General features: G+C 39.5%; 1 protein-coding gene across 1 annotated transcript; it reads left to right on the plus strand.

The window, feature by feature from the left end:
• Positions 1–404: 404 nt before the first annotated feature.
• Positions 405–12698, plus strand: faah2b (fatty acid amide hydrolase 2b). Its single transcript, XM_028038836.1, has 11 exons — positions 405–707; positions 1747–1829; positions 3340–3476; positions 3584–3793; positions 3901–4020; positions 4718–4853; positions 6129–6246; positions 6354–6473; positions 7978–8089; positions 8182–8370; positions 9798–12698. The coding sequence occupies exons 1-11, from the start codon at positions 525–527 to the stop codon at positions 9971–9973; spliced, it is 1584 nt and encodes a 527-aa protein (XP_027894637.1). The 5' UTR covers positions 405–524; the 3' UTR covers positions 9974–12698.
• Positions 12699–13294: the final 596 nt, after the last annotated feature.

Genomic DNA, 13294 nt, shown 5'->3' on the forward strand with positions numbered 1-13294 from the left:
TTTTATACAAAAAAAAAATAAATAAATATTATATATATATATATATATATATATAATATTTATTTTTATTTATATATATATATATTATATTTATTTTTATTTATATATATATATATTATATTTATTTTATATTTTTTATATATATATATATATATATATATATATATATATATATATATATATATATATATATATATAAATAAAAATAAAGGGAACACTTAAACAGGTGTTTAACACTTAAAGTGTTTCCTTTATTTTTTTGAGCAGTATATAGATATATATATATATATATATATATATATATATTTGTTACTGGTTTATATTCGTTACTGGTTTAACCAGTAACGAAAACGACTCATTTTGATCTTATTTTGAAATCTTCCCCCCTATATCCGGTTCGTTCCTCTAACCTCTCTAAGCTGCGCCATCTTGACCAGCAGGAACAAACAGGTACTCTACATCAGGAGCGGCTCACCGCGGTCGAACAGCCGTTGACCTTCCGTCCTCCAACTCGCCGTGGAAACATGGCTCTGAGCCGCCTGGAAAAGGCTCAGGCGTGGCTCTTCAGGGCTGTCACGTCCTTCTTCTTCATGATTTTCCAGCTCCTCTCCAGCCCCGCTGCCTCCGCGAGGAAGTTGCCGCCCGTCAGCAACCCGCTGCTGCTCCAGTCAGCGACGCAGCTCGCTAAGAAGATCCGGAGGAAAGAGGTGTGCGCCCAACTTAGCCAGGCCGGACATCAGTTTATTTATCCCTCCGTCTTTACAGAAATGTTGCATCAACCTGGCCTCATTTATATTTATCTTTCTTTATTACCTCGGGAATGAGCTCAACGGTTATAGAACCGTAACGTTTTACTGCAATTGAATAACAACACACCTCTGCTACTGTTTGCTCAGTAGAAACAGACTCCTGTGTAATTCAACGATTCTGTTGAGTCTCTATGTACAAGAGAAATAGGACTAGTTTGTCTTCAATGACAAAGAGCATTGAGGTGTTGATTTCTGTTGTTTGTAAACTATAGGTCATTTTTACACCCAGAGGCCAGGTAATACTGGTTGTAGGTCATCAAAACGGGGAAACAGGGATGTAAATTCCTAAATAATGAAGCCATAAGCTTGACGCTCTCCGTCTTTCCCATTCGGTCCACGTGATGACGAAAACGACAAAACAAAAAAAGGGACTGGATCCTCTTAATATAGTTGAATGGTTTACTTCAGAAATAATAATAAAAACGGTACAAAGGTTACCTTTCCACGAAAAATAAAGAGAAACGACAATTTAAAAGGAAAGAGAGAGTGAGGTCAAAAAACTGTGTGGCTCCACTCCAACTGCCCAACTGCCTCTGGCTAGCCACACCCTAAAATCCTTCATTCCAATTAGATATGCAAATTTTCAAGACTTAAGTGTATTCAAGTATAGTAAATTACTATGCAATAGATTTAACTAGTTATCATTTTTATCCAAATAAACAAATTATAATAAGAAATATGAACATAACTTATCCTAAAGTCTGAATGAACAAAAACTGAATTTAGGCTTCTACAAGGGAATATTACCCAGACGTTAGAGGGTTACATGTTTATAACCTAAATATTTGTAGCTCAAACTGCAACACTGAACTGCTTAAAAATATGATTTAAAAACTCAGAACTTTTTTTTCCCCCTTACTTCCATCCATGTCCTGTTCCTTATGTGTCCTTGACTTCACACAAACTCTTCAATGGTCTAAATGTTGTGTATCTGCAGGTATCCAGTGTGGAGGTGGTGCAGGCTTACATCGACAGGATCCAGGAAGTTAACCCTTTTGTGAATGCTGTTGTAAAAGACAGGTGAGAAAGAAGCACATTATCAAACACTTTGTTGTTATCTGCACTCCTGATGTTAGACTGAATATTGTGACTATAGGTGGGCGATATGAGCCTGGGATCTTATCGTGATATTTTGTGGTACTATTGTGATAACAATAAAAAAGTGATGATAAAAACGACTTATTTCTTCTCTTTTAGGTCTCTATGTGGCTTTGACTGTATGGCACTGCATTCATAGTACCAAAAACACAAATACTGTTCATAACATTTCTATTTAAAACTCTGACTTAAAAGAAGTGTGATTTATATCACTATTGTGCACACATTTAATAATTATTTTTGAATTTACTGATATTTATCAATGTTATTTTTAAACAAGCAGTGGAGAAGATGGTAAGAATAACGTTTCTGATGATGCTGCAAGGTTTCCCCCAGAAAACTTGCAAAGCCCGGTGGTTGGGTGTTAGGGCGGTCATACATCACCTGTCATGTTTCTGAATTAAAATTGTTTTAAAGTTGACAGGAAATTTGAAAACATCACTTGCTATTCATGTGAAAATTGACACCTGAACACCATCTATAAAGTCTTAAAACATGCAAACATTTTAAAAAGACTTCAATAAATAAGTAATGCTTAGCCTGGTGGGGGCGCAAGTAATAGGCTTATAATGCACTGAGGGAAACCCTGATGCTGTCAGTTTTTTTTAATTTTTATTGAACATCATTAATGGAAATTTATGGAGAACATGAAAATCAAAATTCTTATAAAAACATTTGCATGATGAATGCTAAACGATAGTTGTGACTCTCTGTGTCTTTTCCAGTTAAATAACTTTCATTTTGTCATTTAATTAATGGTGCTACACATTTATTTCAAACATTTTTGTCACATTACACCTGCAAACCTATGTAGGATATTAATGTAATTATCTCCATCAACTCTGAGCAGCTCATTCGCTCCCTTTTGAGGGAAAACATCAACACAGTATGATGCCGCCACCACCATGTTTCACCATGGGGATGGTGTGTTCAAGGGGTTGTGTATTTTGCCTGTAGATGGACATTATTTACATATTGGACTAAGAAGGAGCTGGGTACAAATTCAGGCCACACTTTTCAGATTTCTTTTATTTTATTTTTTTTTTTTTTTACCCCTCCAGGGGGTCTTTTTGTGGGCTCTAGTGTCCCATATGTGACAGTAGGCTGACAGGAAACGGGGAAGGAGAGGGGGGAAGACATGTGGCAAATGTCACCAGGTCCGGGAGTCGAACCCGCGACTGCCGCGTCGAGGACTCAGGGCCTCCAAATATGAGTCGCGCTAACCGCTACGCCACCACGGCACGCCCTCTTTTCAGATTTCTATTGGTTTAAAACAAACTCGTGTACACTATTTTTACGCTGGCCGCTCACTAAATTTCAACAATAATACATTGAAATTCTGGTCAGTCAAAAGGTTCCATGTATAATCAATAAAGCCAAACTTACCACCTTAACATGAATCACATGAAGACATTAGCTTGTTTCCCTTCAGGTTTGCGGCTGCCCTCCAGGAGGCGGCCCAGGTTGATAAGCTCATAGAGGAGGAGACGGGAGGAGAAGACGTTCTGGAAGACAGACTTCCTCTTCTGGGCGTCCCACTGTCCGTCAAGGAGTCCTACTCCCTGCAGGGTAAATGCTTCGCTTAACATCCACACCCACATTCCTGCGACATGATTCAGCTGCTTCTGACCAACCAGTCAGTGTTTTTTTGTTTGTTTTTTGTTTCTCTCCCACAGGCATGCCCTTATCCACAGGGTTGGTATCCAGACGGGGGGTCGTTGCCTCCGTCGACGCTCCCCCCGTGGCGCTGCTAAAGAGAGCCGGCGCCGTCCCTCTGGGCGTCACCAACACCAGCGAGCTGTGCATGTGGCTGGAGTCCCACAACCACCTGTACGGGATGACGTGCAACCCGTACGACCTGGAGAGGATAGCGGGAGGGAGCTCAGGTCCTTAAAAGAGAAGCTCGTTTCATCCTGTCGTCAGGTCGCCACTTCCTCTGCTCCCAGGAATGATTTCATCACATGTGGAGCATCCTCTGTCTTTGTGTCCTCAGGAGGGGAGGGCAGTATTCTGGGAGCAGCAGGAGCGGTCATCGGCGTGGGCTCAGACATTGGCGGCAGCATCCGCATCCCTTGTTTCTTCAATGGTGTATTCGGCCACAAAACCACTCCAGGTAAAAGAAGCTGCCTGATGCATTTCATACTCCTAAATCCTCCCTTTATTTGGATTTCCAAATAAGAATGTGTGTAAAAAGACTCAAACCTGCTGGGATTTATCACCTGAATTAGCGACTATGTCGCTCAAAGATGTATTGGAATTGATTGGTGCAGATCTTTAGTACGTTTTCTAAAAAACTGTTTTACTTTTCATCTGTGGACTCATCTATCTTTGGATATAATGCAATAATAAAAAAAAAAATCTGATTTTAATAGATTTTTTTTCTTACTTTTCTAAAATAAAAAATACAAGTGATTGAAAATATTTTCAAAAAGTGACTTTTGTTTCAGTCATCCCTTCTATGAGTCGTATAATTGAGTTATGACGGCCAGGCTACGATAATTGTTGTTTAATTACAAGAATATAGTCATAATATTAGCAGAATAAAGACACAATTTTAACTACAAAAACATTGTTTCAACGAAGAAAAAGCTTCGAGTTATCAGGAGGTGGAGCTACCAGTTCAGTCAGTGTGGTTCCTTCTTTGAAATAGACTCAGTTGTTTGCACAATCGTTTCGAAGTTCCGCTACCGTAAAACCTGGACCCCTAATTTTTCTGATTTTTCTGCAAAGGCAGGAAATCTTTAGGCCTGAAAAGGGTGAAACGGTGTGTGCTTCTGGGGGAGCTCATAGTTGTTGGTGGTGTGTTTCAGGTGTGGTGTCCTGTGAGAACCAGTACCCTCCCACCTCTGGCACACAGCACGAGTACCTCAGCTCTGGACCCATGTGCCGCTACGCTGAAGACTTGCTGCCCTTGCTCAAGATCATGGCAGGACCCAAAGCTTACAAGTAAAACATCTGCAACATCACTTAACTGTGTGTTAGTGTGAAACGTAAATGAGTATTAGGACGACATTTCTTCATGTACTGCTGTCTGAAACGTCACATAGGAAGAATTATGTTGGGCTAAATTCAACTGTGAGTCAGGATGTGAACCTAATCACAGTGTGGGGATGTGTCCTCACAGGGTATAAATTATAACATTTTATTACTGTGTGTATATTCAAATTATTGGAGTCAGAAGTTAATGCATTTGGATAATTATTACAGGTATCAGCTTTCCTTATACAAACCCCACACACAGCTGCCTCTGCCTTGGATGTTTCTGTTCATTATCACTGCAAATGTTGTGCAAACTGCTGCTGGAGTTAAACTCGTTTATCTTTCTGTTTTTCCACTGATTAGATAAGGTAAGAAGACCTGCAACACTTAGAGCTGGAGAGGAAAAAAAGAACCGCTCTTAATGTTTGATACAGCTCTGGAAAAAATTAAGAGACCACTTTAATTTATCAGTTTCTCTGATTTTACTTTTTATAGGTTCATGTTTGGGTAAAATGCACATTGTTCTTTTATTCTATGAACTGCTGACAACATGTCTTGGAAGTTTCAAGCGAAAAATAATGTGTTGTTATTTCAAAATAACGAAAAAGATGCAGTGCTTTCAGAGCTCAAATAATGCAAAGAAAACAAGTTCAACAAAACTAATGTTTTCACTCAGGAAGTGTTCAGAAATCAATATTTGGTGGAATAACCACAAGCTTTTCAATGGGGTACAGTTCAGTCGGCTCTTGTTTTTTTTCCCAGAGCTGAATGTTTTAGTCACACAGTGTCTTGCAAAAGTATCAACACCCTCTGAACTCGTTTCTGTCATTTTGTCATGTTACAATCACAAGTTTTTATATTTTTTTAATAGATGGGTTTCAGTGTTTGGGGGGGCGTAACAAAGTCTTATAAACAAAATTGCCATTTTGATTTATCATGCAATTGATTGATTATTCTGACAGGCTTATTGGTCTATTATATGGAACCCCAACAAAATAAATTTCTATGTTTGCATAAATGTGACAAAAGGTGTGAAAACTTTTGCCATGCACTCTGTTCTTTCACATAAAAAAAAGTGAGAGTGACTCTTTTTACAGTGACTCAGCTCAACTTAGTTTAGCTCCTGAGCTAACAAGCAGACGCTCGCGGATCCTTGAGGTGTTACTCAATCAGTGGTTTTCTGTTTTTTGTTTGTTTTTTGTTTTTATCACCGCTCTAATCAGCTTGCATGTGTCCGATCAGGCTGTCCTTAAACGCAGATGTGGACCTGAAGAAGCTGCGGTTCTTCTCCATCCCTCACGACGGCGGCTCACTCTACACGTACCCCGTCAGCAAGGAGCTGCTGGACGCTCAGGAGAAGGTTGTGCGCAAAGACAACAAAACAAAATAAAACACCTACAGATAAGCAGCACACACACCAAAAGCCGGGGAAGTTTCTCTCTGATTTCTAGATGTGACGTTCTGCAGGTGGTGAAGCGTCTGGAGGCTGACCTCGGGGTCAAAGTGCAGGAGGTGTGCTTTCCTGAGCTTCGCTACGGCTTCCAGATCTGGGACACATACATGGGTCTGCCTGATGAAGAAGGCAAGGTATGAACATCTGATGGAGCAGGAGTCTTAAATTAAACTCACCAAACACTCCCAGCTGCTCTGATCGCATGGAAATCACTTTAAAATATTTCTGCTAAGCGGGACTCTTTAAAACAAGCTTGTAAAATGGATTTGTAGGATTTAATTGCTTTTTAAGCTTCACTAAACACTTAAACACTGAATTTAAAGAAGGATAAACGGTCGTGAATTTTACAGTGACCCAAAAAAATGACCTATCACATGCTTCAGTGCCTGTTTTGATAGTTATAGTTAAAGACAATTTCTTATTTTTTTAATCTGACTTTTAGTTGTTGAGGTCCTCGTTCAAGTTCTTTTGTCCAGCTTAATACAAGCGTACTTTTTCCTGAACTGGTTTCTGAGTTAGTGAATCGGTAAGGAACGTTCTGCACTGCGCTGTGAGCCGGATCAATCCTTCAGTTGTTCATGTTTACAGTGAAGAGAAGCAAGTCATAGAAATGTTTGACTTATTTAAACAAATGTATAGATATAGATTGAACTTGTCAGTAAGAAAGAGAAATAAACATAAGGACACATAAATACTTTGCGGATAGAGAGAAGTACAAAGTTTTTATGTAAATATAGAGAAACTTTCAGCGGCAGTAGAGTTTTAAGAGATGGAGCAAAAGAAAAAGAAAAGGAAATAGAATATAAAAATGTATTTTCCAACTTTTTCGTCCATCCGTCTTTGTAAATGGAGAGTACTGGATGTGGAGATGAACAACGAGTAGCATCCCTGTTTACCTAAAATTGTTTTTAACTTTAGAACTCAGTCCACCATGAGGATGTTTTGGGTTCAGCTGCCCGTGTATGAATTTGTCACAAATATCATATGAAGGTTTATGTTTCAGAGCGTACGAAAGCTGAAGGATTTAGCCCCAGCACCTATTGTAGTCTGCAGCCCAGAAATGTAGCTAATCTGTTTAGCTGCCGGCAGACTGCATACCACAGCTGAACCTCGACTCATTTCAACATCGCCGCATCGACCAAACGTCCTACACCAATCACCGCTTCAACCGAATCTCATCCTGCCATTTCAATTTGACTTATTTAATGCAACTGAACGGAGATGAGTCTTCACTATCCAAACGGATTTTCCTTCTCTGTGGAGTTCACAGTCCATCTGATAATCTGATAAGTTATTGTCAAGTCCATACTTTAACTCATTTACAACTTCACTGTTTGCAGCACACAAGGCGGCATCTTATTGGTTCCCTTTGTGAGTTTAAAGTGTGTGTTTTAAGAGCAACATTAAAATCTGCATGGGATTTTGAGGGATTCAATTATTGCTCTGGGTATTAAAAATAAAGAAAAAGTATTGTTTTATTCCAGCAGAGAAACCCAGTGATATTTAAAAGAAAGCAGTTGATTATTGTGAAACATATTGTTTTCAACGAGGGTTTTGTAGAACTCAAGAGCTAAGGAAATATAAAAGCAAATCTCCGCTATGATTTTGAAAACACGAGCAAATGTTTTCCTCCTCCAGCCTCCTCTGGCCTTTGCGGAGCTGATGGGGGAGCCGGGTCGACCGGCGTGGGCGTTCTGGGAGCTGCTGAAACGGATGGTGGGAAAATCCGAGCACACCATGCCTGCTATCTGTAAGAAGAGGACAGATAGAAGCCCTGGCACTCATTCACATCGCTGTTATCAAAGCTCATGAGAAATGTGTGCATTGTGCAATCGGTTATAGTCCTGGCCCTCTTCGAGAAGACCCACCTGTCCAAGCCATCGCCTTTCATCATCCAGCAGAAGGAGGCGCTGCAGAAGAAGATGGAAGAGCTGCTGGGCACCGACGGGGTGTTGCTTTACCCGCCTCACCCCCGAGTGGCACCCAAGCACCACCACCCGCTCTTCAGACCCTTTGACTTCACCTACACAGGTTGGTGATCAAGGCGATCCCTCAGAATCGACCAGTGCCGATTTAAGGTTTGGTTGTAGCAGATAAAGCTAACGCTGCTGTCTCTGTGTTATCTTAAATACACGTCACCTGGGGTCTAAATGTGAGGAAATGTCTTGTTGTCTTTTCAAAGTATGTGTCAGGCTTAATGTACAGCTGCCGTGTATTGAGTGTGTGTGTTGGGATTAAGGGTGTAAAGTTCAGCCGGTCAGGATAGAACACATTACTTTTGCTCAGATGCTTTATTCTTCTTGTTTTTAAGGATCAAATGACAGTGAAGAGCTTAGAAGTTTAATTTAGAAAGAAATGATTATCGTCTGTATTAATCAGAAAGTTGGGCAGAATGTCCCCAGCAGCAAATGGTACTGAGTGAATCTTCATCAGTGCAGACTGAGCCTCTGCAGAGCTTAGCAGGAGATACTGTAATGTTATTATTGGGTCATTTAACACATATGTGGAATTAGGTTCGTCACAATAACAAATTTTGCTGGACAATAAATTGTCCCAATACTTATTGTGATAAATAGTAATTTCGATTCCATTTTCAAGTAATGCATTGATAATGGCATAATAATGCGACCAATAAATGTTAATTTTTTAGAGAGCACTTAACACTGTAACTGGAATATTTTTTAAATATCTAAAATAGTTCGCAACAACCAAAACCAATAAATAAAACAGAAAAAGCCCCCCACTTACAAACAAAACCATAAATAAAATGGATTATGTCTCTGTACACAAAATTGCCCTTCAAGAAATACTATGTGAATGGAAATAATCAAGCTTGTGTTAATTTATCATGTGATTAATTGCTTATTGTGACAGGAATTCACAATAGTGGAGTCTGTCTCAAAGTTGTAACTCATTTTATAAAAAAAAAGGACGACAGTCGTTTGATTAAATGGTACAACTGAGTCAAATACAATATAATTTTAAAATTTGCTTGAAAAACATAAATTTCTGTATTCTTACTTCAATGCTGTTTTTACAACAATAGTTTTTGTAAGAAAATTACTTATTTTTGTGCTCCTCGTGAATTTTTTTAACACCATTCCACTTCTCGTAAAAAAAACTACATCCAAGAACTTCTTTCTGAATTCTAAGGTTTGAGTGCTGGTGCAAACTATTGAATACTTGCACAATGCTCAGTAGTAATTAGCAGCCAATCAGATCCAGATATTCCTATAAACATTGGCCATTCCTTTCTACACAAAGACAATAAAGTCACAGTTTACAGCTGCAGGTCACTTCCTGATAGGTAAATGTTGCAACGAGCTTTGCATGCTTAAAGTTTGGGTGAAGTTCAAAGCTGTTAATGTCATCAGCAAAACTCTGTAAGGACCTGGCCACTTTTTTTCCATTTAAAACACGTAACCCATTCATCATTATGTCTGACTGTCCATCTCCAGGTATCCTGAACATCCTCGGGCTGCCGGTTACCCAGTGTCCTCTGGGGCTTGGTGAGGAGGGTCTTCCTCTGGGCGTGCAGGTCGTGGCCGGGAAGCTGCAGGACCACCTAACCCTGGCTGTGGCCCTCTACCTGGAGAAGACCTTCGGAGGATGGAGGGACCCCGGAGCGAAGTGAAGCCCCTCCGCCGACGGACTGACGGTGCGTTGATGTGAGAGCTGCCGTCTCCTGGTTCTGCCTCGTCGCCCTGCAGCAGCAAGCGACCGACAGAGAACCCGAAGCAAGTTTGGTACTAATAAGGAAAAACTCGTTTCAGTTTGATTTTTTTTATCTCGGAAGCATCGGATCATTCACATTTTCACGGGGGACAGGGGCTTTAGTCACATCTGGCTTGTTTTATAAGAGCAGCTTGTGCGGTTGATACTCCTAAATCCTCATTCTGGAGTCTAAACAACTTAGACATAAAATTCAATTCTATCGAAACAGTAAATTTATCATTGACCAAAGTGCATTATAGAGATTAAACTGGAGGGTCTAACGAACCAGAGAAATGAAATGTTGATGTAAGTTGGTGAAGGTGTGAGGCTAATTGTTAAATGTTAACATGAGAAACTAAAAAAAAACAAAACACTTTCATGACATCAGCAGTAGAGGCGATGAAAGCAGAGAAATAATAGCACAATCTTCATCAGATGAGAAAGTTTCTTGTTTAAGTGAATTAAAACTAGAGGATTTTCTCTCTTCACTTTACAGGTTTTATAAGGTTTGACTGAAATACCTTAAATCTGCTGCTTATTCTGATTCCCCACCCGAAATCGAGTTATTATTATCACAAATATTCAAGGTACCACTTCATGCTGACGTTTACAACACAGGAATAAAAACCCCTTGGATCACCAAGTGTCAGCACTAATGCCACACTAACGTTGGGCTTCTTTTCTACCAGCTGAACGAAGTTTTAAAAACAAAAATTACATCCACAAGTTTGACTTGATTGTGGGTTTCCTCTAATTTACATAATTACACATACAGGCTCAAATATATTGGCAGATGTGCATAATAATCTTTCATTGAGAGAAACGATATGCTTTCTGTAGCATCAACAAGCTCCTGATATAATTCTGCTGGGATATTTGATCCCAAAATGCATGCATGCTCATTTTAACTGCTTGCTTTCCTGGTACCGATCCAGGAAAGAAAGCAGGGTTATCTGCTTTCTTTAAACCCTCTACTTGTTGACCTGATGAGAAGTTGGTGTATGTATATTTTTGAGCCTGTATGGAGAATTTTGTACTTATCTGGATTTTTGGAAAAGCCACAGTAAATTAAAACAATTATTTTTGCAGTTCTTTTGTTTTTCAATCGCCCTGAAAAACAAGCACAGCCCTAAAAAAACCCCCATAAATTATATTAATGTTCATAATGAGTGCCCATAAACTTCCTACTGGAATTGTAAGTAATAATGAGCCTTAATATGATCCTGACTGTGGTCTACGGTCACTAAACTGTAATTACAACCAGATTTTGACTCACACCTGCTGATATTTAACTCTTAACAATTGTTTACACTCTGATGTGTAAACAGCCTTTAGAGCAGTGGTTCTTAACCTTTTTTGAGCTACCGAACCCACCAGTTTCATATGCGCATTCACTGACCCTTCTTTAGTGATAAATAAATTTTTTTTTTTCAAATTCAAGATATAGGTTGTTTTTTTTACCCCTCCAAGGGGTCTTTTGTGGGCTCTAGTGTCCCTTATATGAAAGTAGGCTGACAGGAAATGGGGGGGTGGGAGGGGGGAGACATGCGGTAAATGTCGCCGGGTCCGGGAATCGAACCCGCGACGGCCGCGTCGAGGACTCAAGGCCTCCAAACATAGGTCGCGCTATCCCCCACACCACCACAGCAAGCCCAGGCATGTGTTTTTTTACTGGTGCACAAAATGAGCCGTGCATGAACGTCACCTTTGCTCAAAGAACAAAACCAACACAATGCATGAACTCACAACAAATTTCAGTATTACTTTATTCTGGCCCCCAAAAAATATTTCAGCCCCATAAAAGAATTTCAGCCCCCCAAAATATTTTTTTTTACTATTTTTACTAATTAAAAATAAATTTGGATTTTTTTGAAGAATTTAAAAAAAAATTTAATAACTTAATTTTTTTATTTTATTTTAAATTTAATTTGTTTTTTGTCGTTTTGAATCCACAAAATACTTTTTTGGGGCCAGAATTAAGCATGGCAAAGAGGACATACCTGCAAATCAGTGTGACTTCTGCTGCTGTTTTTGTGAGACCAGTTCAGAGAGGCGTGGCTTCACCTTGGCAAGTGCATCTTCAGAGCAAAGTCTGTTCATTTTCTTCCTTTTTTGCTTGACATATTTAGTATGGATTAAAATATTAAGAAAGAAACCACACGACGTACAACTACGACAGCCGCTGATACTGCGCGCACTAAATTCCCCGCAGCCCTGATTGGCCAAGCAATGTAACATGATCCTCTGCAGCAAGTGATGGTCAAGCGGGGCGCGTCATCACGACTTCACACAAGTGTCTTTACCTCCGCGGCTCCTCCGAACCCCTAGGGTTCGATAGAACCCAGGTTAAGAACCACTGCTTTAGAGTGAGAAGGAAGCTGTGGCTGACTGCAACCAGTTCAAGCATCGACATCATCACACCACCTCAGACCAAATCATGTTTTAAAAGTGAAGCCTGTTCGGATTTTGTAGCAAATTTTGAGGCACAATTTCCCGTTTCAGACCAAGTTCTAGGTGAGTGGAAACACTGTTGGGAGTGTTAAGCTGTAGCACTGTGCAGACTTTGCTTTTCACCACCACTGTGTTAATAAATCTTCCACTAATTTATATATAAATCTAAATAAAGCTCAAGTACAAACAGTTGATGGTTTCTGTGACTGGAGTTGTGTGACTTTAGATTTAATGTAAATCCATCCTTTTCTTCTTGAACCACCACAGCTGACTGCTTTAAAATAAGAGTTCTTCTTTTGATCATAATTCAAAACTATGAATCAGAACTGGATAAGATCGGTAAACAAAAGCTTTGCTTTTTGGTTTCGCGCCTTCATTTAACTTGATCTGATTGCTTGTTAATAAAACAGCAAGATGCTTCAACTTCTCAGTTTACCCAAATCCAGAAAAATACACATTTATGTAGGAAACCCTCCATAAGGAAGCGTCTCTTAAAGGTCGACACTCCTCTGCTAAAGCGTCAAGGTTTGTGGTGCAAAAGAAACGAGACCATGATAAATTATTTAAAACTTGTTACACCTTTATTGTGACATGAATACAGTACAGTTCAACCAAAAAAAATCAAATCAAATGGAAGGAATAATATTTAAGAAGCTGACTGCATACATTTCTACTTTTAATAATTTCTTGAAGCACCTTTTAAATCAGTTTCAGCATCCCACATCTGGTCTCGCTAATCCAAAGGTCTAAATCAAAATAAAATCTGAAGGTTTTGGAAGTCATTTCGATT

Source organism: Xiphophorus couchianus, chromosome 14 (genome assembly GCF_001444195.1).
Source record: "Xiphophorus couchianus chromosome 14, X_couchianus-1.0, whole genome shotgun sequence".
Taxonomy (NCBI): domain Eukaryota; kingdom Metazoa; phylum Chordata; class Actinopteri; order Cyprinodontiformes; family Poeciliidae; genus Xiphophorus; species Xiphophorus couchianus.

Excerpts from the sequence above, each read along its gene's own strand:
- faah2b (XM_028038836.1), top strand. The coding sequence starts at position 525 with ATGGCTCTGAGCCGCCTGGAAAAGGCTCAGGCGTGGCTCTTCAGGGCT. Across the intron at positions 3,794-3,900 it reads GATAGCGGGAGGGAGCTCAG|GAGGGGAGGGCAGTATTCTG; the intron begins GTCCTTAAAAGA and ends TTGTGTCCTCAG. Across the intron at positions 6,247-6,353 it reads TGCTGGACGCTCAGGAGAAG|GTGGTGAAGCGTCTGGAGGC; the intron begins GTTGTGCGCAAA and ends GACGTTCTGCAG.